The following is a 20857-nucleotide window of genomic DNA, read 5'->3' on the forward strand; positions in this document are numbered from 1 at the left end:
AAAGTAGCACATAGCACAACAATACAATGATTATACTATCATCTTGCCAAATATACCTTTTGCTCCTATTCTATATTTGCACACATGCATACTTGAAAGTAAGAAATTTGAATTAAAGTTCTAGTAAAGGTGGAAAAGAATTCTGAGCTTCCATAAAAGAATATTATTGGAACATTGTCAAATAAAAGAGAATCCCCTCAAAGTAAAAAAAAAATTTAAAAAATGACTAGAAATAGCCTTTAAGTGTGGACCACACGTTCATACCTCAAAGGCCTGTATTCCATTTCTGTGACCATGCACTCTTCACTATATGCAAATTTCAGCAAATTTTAGTCCATTTTCTATCATTTTGTATTATTCCACAACCTCACAATCTACAATATTTCTGATGTACCACAATCAAACTGTTAAAATGTTTTTCTTTCAAAATGCATTCATGTGGCCAGGGAGGCGTTTCACAAAGCCCTTTTTTTCAATGTCAAATGACAAAAATCAGTGACAAATCTGCTGATAACCAATCAAAAGCAAGAAATTCAGTAGCTTATAACAAAAACTGTCATTTGTCACTGATGACAAGTTTGGTGAAATGCCCCCCAGTACTCAACTTTATCTTTAATAGCAAAATTACCATAAATACAAAGGGCATATAGCTTGTGCTTGGTAGTGGGTTTCAGGTTAGTTATACACTTTCAAGTATTGTCTAGTTGGACTGCTTCAGCTTCATACAGATCTGAGGGGTTTCCCAAAGACTAAGATCAACTTTAAGTTGGACTTAACTATGGCAGGCCATCCATGCCACTATTTGCTCTCACCATTTAATGGCATTGGTCTCTCAAGGGGCGTACAAATCATGGTCACAAATCTACAGGATTTGATAATTCATTATTGAAGGAAAAATATTGTCTAAAGATCATAATGGTGAGAGCAACCAGTGGCATGAATGGCCTGCCATACATGTAGTTAAGTTTCACTTACAGCTGATCTTAGTCTTTGTAAAACACCCCCTGCTAGTAGTCTGGGATAATTCCTGTAACAAGAAACTTAGTCTAAGGCGAGAGCTAGCTAACTCTATCACTGGCTACTAGCGCATAAATATGGGAAAGTACAAGAGCAACTAAGACCCACTACCAAACACAACTCGGAATGATACACAATTATTCCATCTTTAAGCGATTACATGATTAAGATATAACCAAGCTGGTATAGACGATCCAAAGTATATTAAAAAACAGAAGATGACATCAAGACGAGTCCCAGACTGGTATCAATCCCACCTCAGTGTCACTAGTTGAGTTGTATATCCAAATACTTCTGAAGAAGGGTTTTTGCACCAGTCTCAATTTCACAATCCAAGTTTAAGTTTGGTAGTGGGTCTTTAAATGCTCTTGTAAGAGTGGTATTCTTAGAGACCAGGGTACTTGGTTCTAGTAGGCGTGGAAGCAGAGAAGATGAAAGAACAAAATGGTTTTAGAGCATGGGTTGGCTTATTTGACAGTGAAAAAGAAGGAGGGGGGGGGGGGGATGTATGGAGAGGATTGGGAAACACAGGTCTCTCTTCTCTCGTCTTTTACAACCATCCCCTACAAGCTCTTCTATGGAAAATCTAACATACATTACAAGCAATTATGATGGGAGAGGTTTCCCTGGTATGTCAGAGTTTATCCCGACTTGCAAGACATAATATCAACTTGATAGATAGAAAGAAGGAAAGAACATTAGAAAGGCAAATATAGCACTCACAGTAAATTTGTGCAGGATAGCAAAAAAAATCCTTCGGAATCTCAACAGACGCAGACAATGTATGCATTCAACTCAGCTGAATACTGTGCATACATGTGTCTAGGTTATAGGGGCTTGTCTACGTATTGCATTGTTATGTCTTGTCGTATTCATAAGCCAACTATCTAACTTGACTACTAATTGCTTTTGGATTGTTATGCTTTTTAATACAGATTTTACACACTATATACTAGGTAAATCAAGGGAAGCAGTGATAATAGAATTGCCTCTGGTATGAAACAGCACTGGTGAAAAATGAAGAAAGAACCTGATATTAACTTTGTCGCTAATATCCCTCTGACTGTAATGATCAATGATCCTGTGACCTTTAACATTTGACCTTACGAAGCCAAACTCTTCAGGTAATCTTCCATGCTCATACATACTTGTGCCCACTGGGGTTGACACTGGTTTAGTATTTCTTGAGTTGTCACAGTAATGAGATATTTTCTGCTTCTGATTTTAAACATGACCCTGTGATCTTTCACCTTTGACCTCTTACAAGAGACGAGTACAGAGCGAAACCAAACTGACTGCAGGAAGATTAAATCTGCGATAAGTATCTTAGCAAGAGGATATCACAATGGCTAATGGAACAAACCTTGCAACTGTCATGCAAATATATTCCTATACCAACCCTTCTATTGACAAAAGAGGGTTTAGACAAAAACAGCTTTATTCTTGAATTCTAAAATTTGGTTCATACATAGTGTGATAGTGAAGTTGGATAGCACATAAAAATATGAGTATCGATGTGAACAATCCAAAAGACAAAACATGAGGTTATTGGTCCCACACAAATGTAATTTCTTAAACATGATATTAAACAGCATTATTATGGTAAATGAAATCCGGCACTATTGTGGTAAAAGAAATCCTGCCTTGTTCACAGAAACAGCAACTAACCAAAACTTAAGCAACACAGCACGTGCTTGTACTTCAGGCATTTGACTTGTTTCTGGGAAAGGCAAGTTCGGATATATGACATGATAAACTGCTGTAAAAAAACACACAAACAAAAAACACACTATCATATCACACTTTATATCATCAAGTAAAACAAAAACGTTGCGGCTTAGCCACGTCATATCCGAACAAGGCTTCATTTTCTACCTACAAGCAAGCAGAAGCATGGCTTCTGGCAAGGTAAGCAACAAAGAGAGTGTTTTTTTACTTACAGTCCGTGGCCGGAGCACTCTTGCTGTCCCCGAGCTCCTGCACGTAATTGGACGGGAAGACGCCCTCGGAGCCGTTGAGCTCCCCTCTCCACCAATCAGGGTCCTCCTTGCTCAGGACGTTGATGACCATGCCTTTCTGGAAGGAGAGTTCGTCTTCGTTCTGCTGGGCGTACTGGTAAATGGTGATGACTTGGCATACTAGGGAGTATTAGAGAGGGGAGGAAAACAACATTATTATAACTATTATTATTCATTCGACCAATCATAAACAAAGCACAATTACAATACAGCATGGCAAGAGACAAGTACATAATAAGAATGAACAAAAACATGCAAAGAGATAAGAGAGCAGCAAGTGGGTCAGGGGATGAAGGGGTGATGTTAACAAATTGACAGAGAAATTATAAGGCACAGGGAGCAAACATTGGTTGGAATGGCAGCCAGTCATGAGTTTTTCCTCCGAAGGACCAACAAATCATATATATGACCACAGAAACTTGGGAACATTATAAAACCTGCAATTTCTTACAAGTAAGGGCACCTGGCATACGATAACTACAAGTTTCAGGTCATCTAAAAAAGAGCACAATTTAGGGGGTGGGGAAGCGGACCATCTTTAGTATAAAGTGTTCTACAGGCATGCTTAATAATTTGTTAAGAACATCCGAATACCATTTTCAAGGAGAGGAGGTTTTATACTTAATATGTCATTAGGCAAAAAAAAAATAAAATAATCTGATAGATTTTTCTTTCTCAGGAGCACTATTTTACCAAAAATTAAGCCCTGATTAAAATATGGTTGAAATAGCACATATCACACTGTTTCATCACACATCAAACCATTCACTCTGTCTCCGGCAAGAGAATATTCAAAACTTGATGTCATAGAATTTCTTCGACCATGTTCTCTATGCAATTGTCTTAAGAGACAATCAAAGAGACAATTGTGGAGCTAGTTCGTCTACATCCCAATCAGTCTTTCCCCATATGGTCTACACCCAACCTGTCTACTACCCGGTCTAATAATCATTTAATTATGAATATAATAATCATCAAATGATTATTATACCTAGTGGATTGTAGACGAAATGTGCATTAGACGAACTGGGAATCAGACCGACTGGCAAATAGACCAAATGAGTGATAGAACAATATTTAGTAGATTTATTTTAATGGAGATTAAACAAAATAAAAATTAGACCAAATGACTATAAGATCAAATGACTATTAGACCAAATGATAAGTAGACCAAATGATTATTGGACAATGTGGATAGCAGCCTGGCTGGGTGTAAACCATATGGGAAACAACCAATTGGGTAGTAGGCCACTAGTTGCAGACCAAATGGCTATAAGCCATAATGAAGAGGTACGTATTTGAACCCTGGAACTGGTAAGAGCCAAGAGCATGAACCACAGGGCTCCTACAGTCAAACCTACTTTAGTGACCACCTGTCTACAAAGACCACATTTTTGTTTGCCTTGAAAATGGTTTCTCATTGAAACATGTACTAAAGGAACCTGTCTACAAAGACCACTTTTTGTTTTTTTCTGCTATAGGCAGGTTTGACTGTACAATATTAAAGTGGTAATACATCAGCTTACCCATATCAATGCCTGGTGTCAGTCTCTGGTTTGCTTGCTGTTTGGAAAAATCAGAAGGAACAAAGAGTGAGCATCAATGACACATTGGTGTTATAATGTTTAGAGAGCACTTTCTAATACCTGACTGCAGTCACTGTGGCAGTTTTTGAAAAAGGTCTTGCATTACCGGTAATCATGTTATCTCGCTGCAACATTCGAATTAATTCTCATTTCAATATCAGCTAGAGTAGAAAAGAGAATATCACCAATTCCAACAAGATGTAGCCTTCCACAGGCAACATTGAAGATTGAGGATTCAATATCTAATGACCATACATACAAAGCTATTAAATAACAATGCTTCTCTAAGTCTGTCATTTCAACCCTTGATTTTGCATGATTATCCTCACTCTCATCAGGGGTGATAGTGAGCACTAAAAAAAAAAAATGGGTTTTTTTGTTTTCCCCTCAACCACGCCCCCCTTGAGTAACAAAAAAGAAGAGGATTCGCGGGGGTAAAATGGCATCTACCCGGTAACAACATTCCCCCCTTTCAAGTAAGAACATTGGGGAAAAATAGGGAAGAATAGAGAAAATAAGGGGGGAATCAGGAAAATCAGGATAAAATAGGGAAGAAAAAAAAAAAATCTGGATAAAATAGGGAGAAAAAAAAAAATCTGGTAAAAAAAAAGAAAAAAAAAAAAAAATTAAATCAGGAAAAAAATCGGGAAACCGATTTAAATCGGGTTTTTATCAGGCCTGTCTCATGGAACCTGTCATGTTTTTTTTGCGTTAATTTCCATAAAAGGAAGAGAAATGCTGAACGTATCAGTGAATAATCTGGAAGGAGATGCTAGAAGAAGATATAATAGCATCTGGCGTCACCCAGGCGGATACTGGAGTCCGGAAGGCTTGGAGAAGGGCCATAAAGGAAATGAAACGTCCAACCCCACAGGGTGGGCAAAACGGACGCTAAAACCTCAACAAATTACTCACCGAAGGTGGAGTCAAGATACTGGATGATTTAGAAGTCTCACCAAGAGTGATTCAGAAACCTTATGAATCATGTGATGTCTTTTAGGCATTAAAGTAGTTACCCAAAGAAAATTCATGACAACTGATAGTTAAGGACAAATCATATATGGATGGGAGATTTTCTCTTGAAAAACACAAATAATTTGCTGAAAAATAATCAATATCATGGAAAGGCGTAAAATGCAATTTCTTGGCTAGCTGTGTCTTGCATATGACGTCGAAAATCTTGACGCTCAACGGAGGACCGCTGAAGGCAGAAAATCTGGATCTCAAAATTAACATATTTGAGAGATGATTACTGCGGGCCCTAAACATACTTTGAAGAGGGAAGTTGTTATATTTGATCAGTAAGGCTTTCCCTTTGCAATGATATGAATTTTGCATCATTTAAAAACACTTTTGATTCTTTGGGTGACTACTTTAAGCCTTCACCTTCCCCTCCAACTTTAAAAAAAAATGAGAGTGCGTAGTTACTCACCGAAGGTGGAGTCAAGATACTGGGTGATTTAGAAGTCTCGCCCGGAGTAGTGACCTTGCCAGCTGATTCCATCAGCTTTACATAGTTTGCAGGGAACCAGCCGATCTGACGTTTCTTACCCCTAGCCTGAAACAATCAACAAACATCACAGACATACATCTTTAATAACCACAATGGTATGCTTCTAATGTACCGACTCAACACAACTAAAACATGGAGGAACAGGGTGTTTAAAAAAAAATATTACAATTTCTCATTTCGGCACTTACTGTTCCTTCATTGACTACTTGCAATTGGGTATTATTGACAGGAAAATGGAAATCTAGACAGAATACTAGAACTAAAACAAAACAACTAGTTCTTGGATATCATTTAGACTGTGGTATCAATGCATCATTTTTTGGGGGGTACAATATGTAATATTTATTTTAGTTCGCTTCTTGATTTGTGAAATCATTTAGCAAAAAGCATATCAACATTCATTGAATATATCAGGGTACTAATCCAATGACAAAATAAATAGTTGCATAATGACCGACAAAAAATCTTTAATGGGTTTAGGTAAATAATAACTTCAATGGTGCTTTAAATTGAGTCACAGAAAGAAAAAAATACATACTAGCTGCATGCTTTGGAAAAAAACTAAGAATAGTTCTGGCAAAATATATAATTATTCCTGCACTGAAATCCCACTGTAACTGTAGCGATCTATAAAGACCTACGGTAAACAAAATAAGATCTTTCACACTGGTCGAAGTCAGACTGACCTGGGGGGTGTTTCACAAAGATTCTAAGTTGGACTTAAAATTATAGAAAGCCTTTAGCATCTATGAAAATATTTTGTAAAAGTTATTTTAAAAAGGCATCAAATGTTGATTCAAATCATTCATATTTTCTATTATTATGAGAGATTTTATGTTCTTGATGTGGAATTTATGAAAAGTCTAAAATACTTGAATTTTGCTTTTGAGTCCAACTTAGAGTTAAGTTTGACTTGGGATCTTTGTAAAACAGCCCGTGGACAATGATCAGATTCTATTGAGCTCACCTGTAGTTCACCTTCCCACCAGCCGCTAGCATTCTTCTTCCTGACCATGATGAGCTGTCCTGCGGTCAGGCTGAGCTGCTCTGCTCCTGTTGCTTCATAGGAGGCAAGCACTTTAGCAATCTCTGGTTTCCTAGATAAAGATCCAGACTTTGATGCCACATCGGCCGGAACCACTGGAGCAAGAGACTGACCGGTAGTGGACAATGTCCCCTCTCCCTCAGGCTGGGCCATCTGCACATAGTTAGATGGAAAGATGCCTTCCCGGCTACCGACCTGACCCGTCCACCACTCCCCATCTTTCTTGGTGACCGTGATGCGCTCTCCGGCATCAAAGGCGAGGTCGCTTGGCTCATCCGACGAGTAGGTGTACAGGGCTACATATTCTGCAAAAGAGAACACAGCCAAAGCTTAACAACTGGAACCCGTTTCACGAAGCCTTTTTTCATTGACAAATGACAAAAATCTGTGACAAATTTGCTGAAAACCAATCAGAAGCAAGGATTTCAGTAGCTTATAACAAAAACTGTCATTTTTCACTGCTGACAAGTTTTGTGAAACGCCCCCTGGGTCTCTCAAAGGTGATCCCGCATTCACTCTGGCGACAATTGTTCATGGCTGTATTTCGTTAGAAGTACAGGGTTAGGGTTAGCATATAAAAGTTAGGTTTTAGGAAAGCTTAGGATTAGGATCAGGGAGGGTTGGGTTGTATCCTGCGGTAACGGCAGGAATGCAGTTAGTGTAGAAAATTACCATGGAGCAGTTGTGGCAAGAGCATGCGTCGTACCACCCTCTCTAGACAAGAATTCCCTGAATGCAGTGAGCACAAAAGTCCGTAATTGAGCTAAAGCCAGAGAAAAATTTGAGCACCATGAGCAGATCGGTGGAAAAGCTCACTATGTCAGACACCTGTATCATTTATTATTTTATATAGAAGGCTTCCGAGTGGTACAATAGATCAGCGTATTTGATATCTTTAGCGCAGTACCCGGATGACAGATCAATATTGTTTTTGTATTGCTCTGTCATCCAGAAACTTCAACTGTCATGATTGGAACATTTACCAAGGTAAGTCAATTTTGTTATTTCACTAGTCAGCCTGATATAGATAATAATTATAATAATATTGTATGGCTTTGTTTTTGTGTGACACAAAAATATATTGCTCTCGCTATGGCAATATATTCTTGTATCACACTCAAAGCCATCCAATCTTTAAAAGTATTATCATACAGATTTTCTCATCGCAGAAAAAGTCAAACTAGACACTGCAATGTGGGAAGTCACAATTGAAGAAATACCAATTGTTTCTAGCAAAGTTATATATTGAAATCAAGTCATTCTAGAGAAGGAAAGGAGAAAAGAAGGAAAAGCATTCCGTTAAAAAACAAGTATTAAAGCCTCACTACACTACTTATAGCTATTTAAGCCCTATATATAGAAAACAATGCCTAAGCGGTACCCGTTGGTCCCCCCTGGTCCCCTTTTTCTTATGTTAATGAAAGCTGATTTGATGTGATAACCACCTGTCAGTGACTGTGCAAGGAGGTCTAATCCCTCCTGGCCAAACTAGTGCAGATTGGCTTTAAGAAACAAGTATTACAATAAACAAGCCTTTCAATATGATGTCAATGAACTTGTACTTGCAGTGAATAAAAATGTTTCCTGAAACAATGCCCATATCCTCCTCACCTTCAAGTTTCTGTCCTGATGGATCTCCTTTCTGTGGGACGCTATTCTCTTGTGTTGCTGCCACAGTTGCGGCAACTACTGGAGCCTTTAGCACCTGTTGCCGCAGTGATGTTGGTGGGGGGCTCGGTTGCTTGGTCACCTTCGGGGTGTTGGCATACAAGGCGAATGGCTCGTCGGGCTGGGGTTTGGGAGTGTTGGCGTAGATGGCATCGCTGTCCGCGGAATTGCGGAAATTGTGGTTTCTGCCCTCTGGTTGTGACCTAATGGTGCGAAGAAGAAATGATTGAGCAGACAGTAGTGAGTGTATGAGGAGTAGGAAGAGGAACAGAGACAGACATTGGGAGAAGCAACATGGAAAGAGGCTATGAATGCTCTTTACGATCAAGATAAAAAAAGAAAAACCATCATAATTCGACTTACTCATCAAGGACGTGGGCTTTGGGGAACCAGCCCTGCTTGCCATCTATCTCTCCAGACCACCACATATCCTGCTTCTCCAGAACAGTAATGGTGGCACCAGCCTTGAAACACAGGTGGTTGTCTTTCTTAGCATCCCAGTCATACAGGGCCTTCACCTGGGTACCAGCTGGTGGTATCGTACCCTGTGGTGGTAGGGGGTTAAGTATAGAAGAGGTCAAATTATAAGATGTGGCAAATATGGAGAGAGAGAGAGATGGAGAGAGAAAGAGAGAGAAAGTAAGAGAAAGAGTATGAGAAAGAGAGAGAGAGAGAGAAGGAGAAAAAAAAAGAGATAAAGAGAGAGTAAGAGAGAGAGAGACAGAGAAAGAGAAAGAGTAAGAAAGAGAGAGAGAGAGAGAGAGAGAGACAGGGAGGAGGAAGAAGAAAAAGAGGAAGAGTGTGACAAGCATATTGTATCATAGAGAAGAAAAATGAAGATACAGAAAGGAAGAGTATAAAAAAGGACATAAAACAGGAATATTCAGACCAGAGAAGAGTGCAAGTGAGAAAATCAAAGAACAGTCTCTGTTACTCTTTGAAGATTGCTGAACACCAAATTGTTTAGGTTGGTACCATATTGATATATTGGTTCTTTGTATTATTTTAATACACATTTTATAATTCAACAAGCATCAAACGACATTATACAAGATGCTGCTTGTAAGTGTCGGCTTGCATGGTGATGTAGATTTACAGTAGGATTGCGGGTGCACCATGTGAGAGGGAGAGAGAGGGGGTTGAGGAGTTCTGAAAAGGACTCTGACTCAGTAATCTTTCTTGGGGTTGTGTAGTCCTGAAAAGGACTGTTTGTTATCTTTCTTAGCATATACTTCTAAGGAGAACTATAGTGCTTGGAGAGGATGAGTGGCTTGACGTTTCGAAAACAGGTTGACTATCCGTTGTCAGGAGTTATACAAATACACTACAGCATAATTACAATGAAGCTTTAAAGTTAATGTTCAATGAAGTCCTACAGTTTAACAACATGATTTTGATTAGTGATCCTACCTGATTTGGAACAGGTGACGGAGTGGCTCCTGTCTGAGGTACAACCTTTGTGAAAGATGAGGGACTATTAGCTGCCGGGACTTTGGAATCGTTATCTCCTATCACATCGTAAACCGGATCGTCTGCTACGGCCTGGTCAGTGCTGGCCACCTGCTCCTTCTCGATGGGCTTTGGCTTGCTGACCTGCGGGACAGTGCTGGCCACCGCAGCGGCACTGAATGCAGCGGTGAGTGAAGCAACAGACCTGGAGGAGGGGGCTGGGGCGGACTCGATCTCGGAGACGGGCGTGGAGTGGGGCGTCGTCGGTTCCTGAGATGAGGGGGCGGGGGACGGACTGGACTTTGCGGCCGATGCTGCATTTGCTGGAGCTGGAGAGGGCGTAAGACTGGAGGATGCGGCCGGAGCGGAGGAGGTCAGGCTGGCTGCTGTGGTGGAGATCGCAGCGGAGACGGCAGCAGGGGTAGGAGCAGACTGCTGCTTCACCTCAACACTCCTGTCAAAGACATACAGAATCCTTTCAATGTATACAGTCAAACCTGTCTATAGCGACCGCCCAAGGGAAACACAAAAAGTGGCCTTTGTAGACAGGTTCCTTCAGTACATGTTTCAATGAGAAACCATTTTCAAGGGTAACCAAAAAATGAGGTGTTTGTAGACAGGTGGTCATTAAAGCAGGTTAGACTGTACCAGGGACATTGTGATCTGGTAAATGTGTCATAGAACTGTCAATGCACAGGTCTTTTTTATTAACCCTAAGGTGTTTACAATCTGCACCAAAATATTGAATTTCTTACACTTCATACCCAGGATATAAAAAACTGTTTCTGACGTTACGACTGATTGCATGCATGGATGCACATAAATGGCAAGTATCGCTTGCAAGACAAGAAAAAAGAAGACATTGTGTACAGGTTTGATAAGAATTCACAGACCAACTATGTACACCTAGTACACCAGGGCCCCCTTGCATCAAACTGACCATTGATGGTAACTTTGAAATCAATGGCAACTACAAAGGTAACGGGGCTCAACAGCAAATCAAAATCCAGGTTATCATTGTATTTGACATTGATGGTAAAGTTACCATCAACTGTAATTTTTCTGCAACGGGCCCAGTAGTACCTGAAAAACATTACAAATATGAAAGCGATAACTTCTAAAACAAGATTTAAGAAACTTCCAAAAGGAATTAAGGAGATTTTTTCTCCAAAATCAATTAAAATTTGCAGGAATCTCTCTAAAGTCCTTACTTCTTTGTGTCTCCGAAGCTAGACCAGCTTGGTGTATCTGTCTTTCCGATGACACCATTGTTTTCTGGTTTCCTAGGCGTGGTGGGTGGAGAGGGGAGTTTCTCTGCATAATTCTCTGGGAACCATCCTGTCCTTCCTTCAAGTTCACCCCCGAGCCAACCTGGTTCACCTCCTTGGTTCTTACCAACCTGCCAATGGAATAAGGATTAAACGATTGAATAGGATGATAGATAAATTGAAACGTCGAGGTGTCGTGGTAAAGTGGATATGTTACCGTACTGTGGATCATGAGTACATTTGTTCCAATAAAACAAAATGACTAAAAATTTTAAAAAAATAAAAAAATAAAAGTCAGGAAGATTTTTTCTTTTTGGATGACCTGTTATAATATGCTATCTATAATATATTTTGAGTAGTATCCCAAGGGAGAAGGAGAAAAACAGAAATTAATGATATTTTTTAATACAACAAATGGGGGAGTTATCAGCGACTACGACACAATCCTCTGACCAAACTGCCAATTTGAGAATCGCACAGATTTAGTGATCTCATATTTTAAACATTCATAACTTTCTTATCATTAGTCCAATTTCAAACATACATAACTTTCTTATCATTAGTCCAATATGTGTAAAACATTCACCATTATATTTATCTTATTTGTCTAACTTGTTACAAGAATCGGATTGCGGTTTGAGTAAAAGAGAACTGAACCCCAAAACAGCTTACCAAGATGATGTCCCCTGGTTTGATGGACAATTCATCCGGTCCTTCTCCATCAAATTGATAAAGGGCTTTGTACTGTGACAGCACCGTCTTGAGGTCTTTGGGCAGTGGAGCTGGCTTCGTTGTAGAGGGCGCTTCTCGAGCTGACGAAGGCTCCTCTTTCTTCTCTGGTTGGGACGCGACGACCGCTTCCACCGTGGGTTGGATCGTGAGCGTACTCGGCTGTGAGGAGGGCTGCTTGATCGCTGCATTCGTAGAGGGCGCTGTTACCCTTCGTGGTTGCGGTGTTGGAGTGAAAGAAGAAGTGGCAAGACTGGCAGAGCTTGTTGTTGTTGTTGCACTACTGGAAGTTGTGGACGATTGTTGTGGCTTGAAAGGTTGACCAAAGTCAAATGAGGATGTGGAGAAATCTGCAAGAGAATTTTGTCGATATTTTAAAACATTTAAAATCTAATTGTGCCAACCACTTGCAGACACAAGAAAGTTGTAGGAGAACATGTGAAAACCAACTATACATACAAACATACATTTATATGCGAGACAAGGTTCTCAGAGAAAATGACAGCATACAATTGAGACTTTTAGCTTAGCCAATTGTCAAGTAGTCTATGATTGCATCATGTGACTGATTAGTTATTTCTAATTTATTCATTTATTCATTTACTTATTTATTTCACTCATTTCAAGTCAAGTTTCAAGTTTGTTTATTTATTTTATTTCCATAAAAAAACACAGCAAATGCAAATAAACATACAAGTATATATACATACAAGGAATGGTCAGTTATTACAATAGTTTCAAATGAAATTGGAGAACAAAGGAAAAGCCCATGGTGGCTTTGTATAAAAAGTTCCCCGAATATTATAATTTATATTATTTATATTATTGAGCATATATGAGTTCGAGATATCACAAAATACAGCGATAAACACAAAATACAGCAATAAACACAAAATACAGCAATAAACACAATAAAAAGACAAAAAACTACAAACATATGTATGAGATAATCTAAAATTGGAGGCGGGGGGGGGGGGGCAAAAAGGTTTGGAAGGTAAATTTAACGGTACTCAAAATAAAAGGTCTGTTTCATTTTTTTTTAAATATTGAACTGTTTTTATAAAAGCGGAGGACTTGAGGTAGAGTGTTCCATATGTTTGGCAAAGTATTTCTTACAGATTTTTTAGAAAATGAACTTTTTACTTTCCATAAATGAAACGTGTTACAAAGCCGAGTACTGTGAGCATGCATTTGGTTATTAATCGATTTTTAATCATTTATTATTATTTCAAATTTACCTGCAAAAGTTCCGAAGGGATCTTTCTTCTCCGAATCTGGTTTGGTTGATTGCACTGAGCCAGTACCTGAATCAACGAGACAGCAAGAAAATGATCAATAGTTGATTGATTGTGTAAAGATTGACGAGGGGTCACATCAATATTAAAGGGAGTGTAGCTTGGCAAATACTTGTTTATGCCATCTACGTCTTCTACGAATGGACTTGATTTACAGTAGTCAGCGACTTAATCTCTATATGGTCAGCGTTCACGAAACAGACCAAAGTTCTCCTCACGCTTCGGTTTCGGGTATGTTGCACGCACATGATTGCTGAGGTCGCATCGTCCGTAGTCGTATTATAGCCGATTGGTCCCCGAGTTAGGCCACTGGAAAGACATGTAGTCTGATCAGGCTACACTCCCTTTAACTCCATGGTAAATTGACAAGATCTATGGTTTGGTGGCCAGGTGTTTTTAAATGGATTTTCACCTCTAACATGTATTACCAACTACATCTAAGTAAATAGGTAAATATGATGATTGTATCGAGCTGATAGCCCTAATAAAGCTTGAATCAAACAAAATATCAAATAAAATGGCATTCAATTGTCAGCTTTAGTTCACAATTCCATAATACAAATCGATAATAATTGCCAACTGGCCATGTGGTATAAATATATATGTTTATGTTTTAGTTGATTATTGATCAAGGGAGAAAATAATCATCTTAGTGGCTTGAAGCAAGGATTCTGAGTCTTAAACTTGTCATCAAAAGTCAAAGAAATCTGATAAATGATCGGTGGTTATTTTCAATATTGTGCATAGGCATTAACACAGAAAAGAAACATGGCTGAGAAAGATAGAAACATTGACTAATACTAGTAATTAATACATTTTTAACACCATCTTCTGTTATGGGCTTAAAGGTATGAAAAAGTACCCACAGGAGATTCATAAATGCAATTTCCCTAAGAGCTACACTTTCAAATTATACACGGCAAACACTGAATAGACCATGTTTGTAATGTAATCAAATTTAACGCATAAATCTTTGTCAAGTGCCATGTTACAAATCATTTCATTCACCTGTTACAAATAATGTGTATTTCAATAGTCAGAATACGAATTGCATACAGTAATCGTTGCTAGGAAGAACAAACCTTATGGCTTGTCCTACCTAACAACACGGAATGTATGCAATTCCCATTCAGACTATAGAAATATAATTATTTGTAAGATGTGAATGAACTAATTTGTACCGAGCCACTTCACAAAGATTTGTGCATTGAATTTGATTACAAAATTAAGGGTAGATACCTGAAAATGCAGCGAAGGGGTCACTTGGATCTGTTTTTGTGCCTTCATTGCCTGTAAACAGAGAGACACAAAGTAAGTAAAGCATTAGCCATTGGAGGACTACAAAATAGAAAAAGCAACACTTTCTAAAATTGAACTCGTTTTCGTAAGGCAGTAAACAATAAGGACTATTTGGCAAGGTATATTTACCTACACCTACACACATAACCAAAGCAATACATTTTTTTTAAAGCAATAAATGTAGAAGATGTCCATGTCAAAGTGTCATTTTGGAGATGCGATATACCTAATCTATAATTAATAATAAGAATAGTACTGCTTTTTGAGAAGTCTGTAACGGTCAAAGAAAGAAAAAATCAAAACATATGGCCAATGTGAAGAGGAAAATATGATTCATGCAGTTGGTATTTTAGAAATTACTTTCCCTTGATGGGTGACAAAAATCCTTCATCCAAAATAAAAAACGTAAATATCTTCAAGATTCCAACTGACAATTTTTTTTTTGTATACTTACTGTCAAATGCTGAAGTAAACGGATCATTATCAGCGGAGCCTAAAATGAAAATTAAAGATAATACAAGGATAAAACTGAATGAGTCTAAAATCTGACTGCAATCTCCCATTAATATTTACATTGTCAATGAACATCGAGGCCCAATTTCAAGGCACACGCTCTAAGTAGAATAATCTATCAATACTAAATATGCCCCCCTCCCCCCCCCCCAAAAAAAAATGGTAAGCTGAACCATTTTTCTTCTTTTTAACTAACAGCTTTTTAGCAAGCCTTAGGCTACTTTGATTTTCTTGTTTATATCATGATTCAACAGATTTAATTACAAAATTCAACCATGATACATATAAAACTTTGTGGTATATCATTATGTAACAATTAAACAGTCCCAAGAAAAGGTATTGTCAACGTGAAAATTAAAAGATTACATCTTTCCTCTGCATAAAATCTTTGCCTTACATATATTATGTTTAATTCATAATAGTGGTGAATTGTTGTTGGGAACTCACTAAATGCAGCAAATGGATCAGCTTTCTTGGCACTCTCCTTTCTTTTCTTCTCTTCCTCTTCTTTTCTCCTCTTCTCTGACTCTGCCTTCTCTTTCTCTGCTTGCTGCTGGGCTAGCCTGATGGCATCAAACTTCTTCTTACTCTCATCCTCTTCCTTCTTCTTCTGCATCACGTCGTGCCTACATAGACCCCCAAAATCAAAATCAATAAATAAATAAACATCTTTTTAAAATAAAATAAATAGAGAAATTAATCAAACAATCACCAACTGGTTATCAATTATGCATCTTTACTCTTTAAAACATACACTGCGTCTATATCAGGGGTTCCAGGTATCTAAACATAAACAGGCTAAAATATTTCAAAATCTCTGTTTAAAATTGAAAAAAATGCACACAAAGTAAACAGGCTCCTCCCCCCCCCCAAAAAAAAAAAAAATAAATAAAAAAATTAAAAATAAAAATAAAAATAAAATAAAAATTGGTTCTATTGGTAATCCACATTATTTAATAACATAATATCCTCCCCCACCCCACTTAGAACAGCTAAGTAGTTCATTTCATAATAATCTTCCACTAGATCTGTTTTGACCCTAACCCCCCCCCCCCTAAAAAAAAAAAAAAATGAACGGGATAAACACTGTAGATCTTTTTTAAAACTAAACACAACACTGCATTCTTATGCATAAAGTTTCAGCTTTTAAAAAGGTGAAAAAAATTGTATGAAAACACTTTTAAGGATTACAACTTATGAAAGAATATCATGGTGAAATTCTGAAACTTTTACCCACTTTATAACACTTGAAGTGTCTTTATTTGTTTAATAGATAAGAATGATGTCTTTAATCACAAGCATAAAGTCCTACTTTACCTTATTTTTTCATTCTGCTGGTTCTGCTTTACGAGTGAAAGCTTCTTCTGGTCTTCGAGGCGTTTTTTCATCATAGTGAAGTCGGTCATTTTGGCTTTTAATTGCTTCTGCAACTGATCAGTCTCATTCTGCTCTCTGACCAAATTTGCTTTCAATTCCTAACATAAAAGACAAGAGAGGGTTGATTTGAAACCATCTCCAAACCTGCACTTGATTGGAGGAAATGTTACTATGTCTATGCTAGAGCAGGCTTGCAAACACTATCATGAAAAGAAATTTTCAAATTTCCCCTAGAGTTTAAAAATATTGAATCACTCTTTTAGCCTATTTCCAGTTTGAAAAGTCTTTAAAACATCTCTGAAACATAATCCCCCTTTTTTCTCTCTCCTTCTTTAGCTGAAACACAAGCTTCATGAAAAAAATCACTTCCAAAGTAATATTATATGACAATGCTATCTATTTAATAAATCATATCTAAATGTTTTTGTATCATCGTATAACAAATAGGCATAACTGCAGGTCTCTTTACAGAACAGAATACAGGAGGAGTGGAAATGGTGCACTGGGTTCACAATTGTGAGATCTTACAAAGTGCTAAATAGATATGCTTTCAAATTATTTCTGAACTTGTCATAGGTTTCTATATTTCTGAGGTAATTCATTTCTAATTAATGACATCATTATACAGAGAGAGGCTTCAAACTAACGTCCTAACGTAATGAACTGAACGCAACTAATATTCAACCACTTCATCCTTTCCTTCCTGATTAATTCTTTACAATAACAAGCTGCATAATAATACAGAAAATAACTGCTAAAAATTTACTGACATTATTAATTTCAGAAACACAACGCCACCGGCTGTCGTCGATCCAACAGAGCAAAAATAACAAGAGAGGACCAGTACCTACGCCCTCTCACATTGCCTAGCGAAAATCACCCAACAACGGTGGAAAACGTCATTATATTAAACAACAACATCCCTATTGACTTACAGAAAGTTTTGAGTGATTGTTGTCAGTGTCCTGCAGACTAGATGCAGTCTTCCTCTCGACCTCCTCCAGCGCAGCCCTCATCCTGACCAGCGTCTTCTGCTTGTTGTCGTAACTCGTCATCACTGCTGCGTATGTATCCGCTGCACAAGATAAACAAAATGAAGAGAATCATAACTTCCTTAGAGACCTTTAAATCCAAACTGAAATTTTATCTTTTTCAACAACCATGACACTCATCCAAACTCTCTCTTCTTTTTATTTTTCTTGTGCGCCTCGGAATAGAATTGTCTAGATAGACGGTGCTATGTAAATGCCTATTATTATTATTATTGTTATTAAAGGGAAAGTCCACCCCCAAAATAAGTTTGTTTCGATAGAGGCAGAATAATAAGAAAATCAGGTGAGTGAAAGTTTGAGCAAATTCTGAATGAAAATAAGAAAGTTATGAATTATTGAAGTTGTGATCAATCAAATACAAATTGGCAACTCTGTGACTTATTATACGAGCTCTCCTTCATTTACTTTGTGCATAATATTCCATAAAATCATGTTTTCTTCGTTATTGATGACGGAATATATATTTGTTCCTTGCAGGGGGAGTATAGAAACAAATTTGCAATTATTATATTTAGGGTGCATGTATGGTTGAAATTTTTCTTGAGGGAAAATGAAAATTTTAGATTTTTTTTAGTACTAAGCAAATGGAAGTTGAGCTCGCATGATACGTCATAGAGTTGCCAATTTGTGTTTGATTGATCACAACTTAAAAAATCCTAACTTCCTTATTTTTAATCGGAATTTGCTCAAACTTTCACTGACTTGTTTCTCTCATTTTTCTACTCCTATTAAAACTAACTTAATTTCAGGGTGGACTTCCCCTTTAAGACAGGGCCCTGTTTCATAAAACTTGCTATCAATAACAAGCTGCAAGAGCTGTTATAAGCTACTGAAATCATGCCTTTTGATTGGCTGAGGGCAAATTTGTCATATATATTTAGCAATTGTTATTAAAAACAGGTTTTATGAAACAGGGTCCTGGTTTACAGGAAAAAATCCAGAGAACTTGCATTCACATCTTTAGGGAAAAAGAACAATAAAAAGCTAAGAAAGGTATCCCTAAAACAATGTAGGGCAGAGGCTTTGCCAGAAAATAAGAGAATGAAGATGACCAAGAATGAGAGACTAGAACATGTTATAGAAACAACAAGAATAGAGAAACAGATCAAATTTATTTTTCAAGATATTGTGCAGTGCTGTTTGAGTCGTCTCGCACACATTGTAAAACCATTAACTTTCTAATGTGTTTTCTATCTTGTGCAACTTTGATGCAATTTTGCACAGGGATGACAGAGAAGTTAAAGGACAAAGACGTGACCAGATGAGATGGGAGTCAGGGAGAAGGGGTATGAAACAAAGAAGGGTGAGGGGGAAGAAAAGGGCAAGAACAAAGGGTGTGTGTGTGGGGGGGGGGATGGGTAAATTGAGAATTACTGCAAGTAGTACGTTTACTCACAGACTTGAGTGTTGATATTGAGTTTCTTAGCTTGGACTTGAAGTTCTTCTTTCTGCTGTGCTCTCTGTTGCTTCAATTGCCTTACTTCCTGCAAACACAAGCAAAGGACTCTCATTCAAATAGCCTGAAACAAGCTTTATTTTAATTCACATAAAAGAAATTGTCTTTTATTTCTGTCATCTAGCACTTTAACATAAAAGATGTATCAAAACCTCCATTTAAAAAAATGATACTCCCTTACATTTTTAACATGAAAAATGAATCAAAACCTCCATTAAAAAAATTATACTAATGCTAATAGCATTGTATGTAAATGATTTATGTACATGTGTGTACATTACGTAAATTAAATTAACGGAGGGAATTTTTATTTTCATGGAGATTAGGGAGACAGATTTTTAATTCTCACTCCTAGATCCGAATTGAATGATTGGTCCAAACGCGGTCACGTGGAATTCAGTTACAGAGACCATCAAACTATTTTTCACTGAAAAAAGTGCAATAGCTTCCAGTACTATCTACTGATTTTGAAGTACACAATTACTTTTTTGATGTTTGCTGCGGCTGAGGCTGTTATTGCTACTACAACCAACGCTACCACAATTATACTACTAATACTCCTAATCCTAAACATCTACTTGGTAATATCACTATCCATCCCATGAATATACAGTCAAGCTTGCTTTCGTGACCACCTGTCTACAAAGACCATGTTTTGTCTTTCCCTTGAAAATGGTTTCTCATTGAAACGTGTTCTAAAGGAACCTGCACTTAAAGACCACCTGCCTATAAAGACCACTTTTCTTGTTTCCCTTGGGTGGTCATTATAGGCAGGTTTCACTGTACCTCAAAATCTACTTGGTAATATCACCTGTATTCTCTGTTGAAGTTGATCGATCTCGGCCACCTTCACGTCCCTGTTCTGGCCCATCAGGATGATCGATGTCTGATGTTCTTTTACAAAGTTCTGACTCTCGCTGAGTTTCATATTCAGGTGATTCTTCTTGTCCTCCTGAAAGTCAAGTATAAAACATCAGACTCATTTACCTCGTTTAATTTGTTCATTTCCATTTCCAGCCTCTTATGACTGCCGTAGAGAATTATCAGTATAAGGATTGCACAGCCTCATATGCAGAGGCAATGTTGGGGTGATACAAATTTGTTTAGTTGCATGTGTGTATAATATAAGTGTACTTTATTTACAATTACATACCAAAAGGATGGAATGGAAGATCTTAATAATACAACTAATCCTCACTATCATCATCATCATCATCATCATAACCACCATAATCATCATTATCATTACCACAATCATCATCACCATTACCATCATCGATACCATTCTGATCACGACCATCATCAATATCTACATCATCGTCATCATGAAAACAACCACCAGCCCCACCACAAACGTCATCATTATCATCATCCTTGTCATCATTTTCATCATCCCCACATCATCATCATAAATATCTTCATTAATACATTCATCATCATTAACACAAATATCATCATCAATATCATCATCATCATCATCACCACCACAATCATTATTACCATCATCATGACCATTATAATCACGATCATCATCAATATCAACATCGTCGTCATGAAAACATCCACCGGCCC

The 20857-nt window shown here is 37.7% G+C and overlaps 1 protein-coding gene across 1 annotated transcript in view; it reads right to left on the reverse strand.

Annotated features, from left to right (window-relative positions):
* Nucleotides 1–20857, reverse strand: part of LOC590293 (intersectin-1) — a 65021-nt gene that overhangs the window by 22439 nt on the left and 21725 nt on the right. Inside the window, exons 14-30 of the mRNA XM_030994262.1 lie at nucleotides 20097–20237; nucleotides 19226–19313; nucleotides 17713–17852; nucleotides 16718–16875; nucleotides 15848–16026; nucleotides 15342–15380; nucleotides 14828–14878; nucleotides 13532–13597; nucleotides 12237–12643; nucleotides 11508–11695; nucleotides 10258–10750; nucleotides 9211–9392; nucleotides 8791–9050; nucleotides 7102–7484; nucleotides 6054–6179; nucleotides 4562–4598; nucleotides 2958–3155 (exon numbers count right to left, since the gene is read on the reverse strand). Of these exons, the coding sequence (XP_030850122.1) occupies nucleotides 2958–3155; nucleotides 4562–4598; nucleotides 6054–6179; nucleotides 7102–7484; nucleotides 8791–9050; nucleotides 9211–9392; nucleotides 10258–10750; nucleotides 11508–11695; nucleotides 12237–12643; nucleotides 13532–13597; nucleotides 14828–14878; nucleotides 15342–15380; nucleotides 15848–16026; nucleotides 16718–16875; nucleotides 17713–17852; nucleotides 19226–19313; nucleotides 20097–20237 (3136 nt within the window). The remainder of the gene's footprint in view (nucleotides 1–2957; nucleotides 3156–4561; nucleotides 4599–6053; nucleotides 6180–7101; nucleotides 7485–8790; nucleotides 9051–9210; nucleotides 9393–10257; nucleotides 10751–11507; nucleotides 11696–12236; nucleotides 12644–13531; nucleotides 13598–14827; nucleotides 14879–15341; nucleotides 15381–15847; nucleotides 16027–16717; nucleotides 16876–17712; nucleotides 17853–19225; nucleotides 19314–20096; nucleotides 20238–20857) is intronic.

This window comes from Strongylocentrotus purpuratus, unplaced genomic scaffold (assembly GCF_000002235.5).
Source record: "Strongylocentrotus purpuratus isolate Spur 01 unplaced genomic scaffold, Spur_5.0 spur5_scaffold_21, whole genome shotgun sequence".
Lineage (NCBI taxonomy): Eukaryota > Metazoa > Echinodermata > Echinoidea > Camarodonta > Strongylocentrotidae > Strongylocentrotus > Strongylocentrotus purpuratus.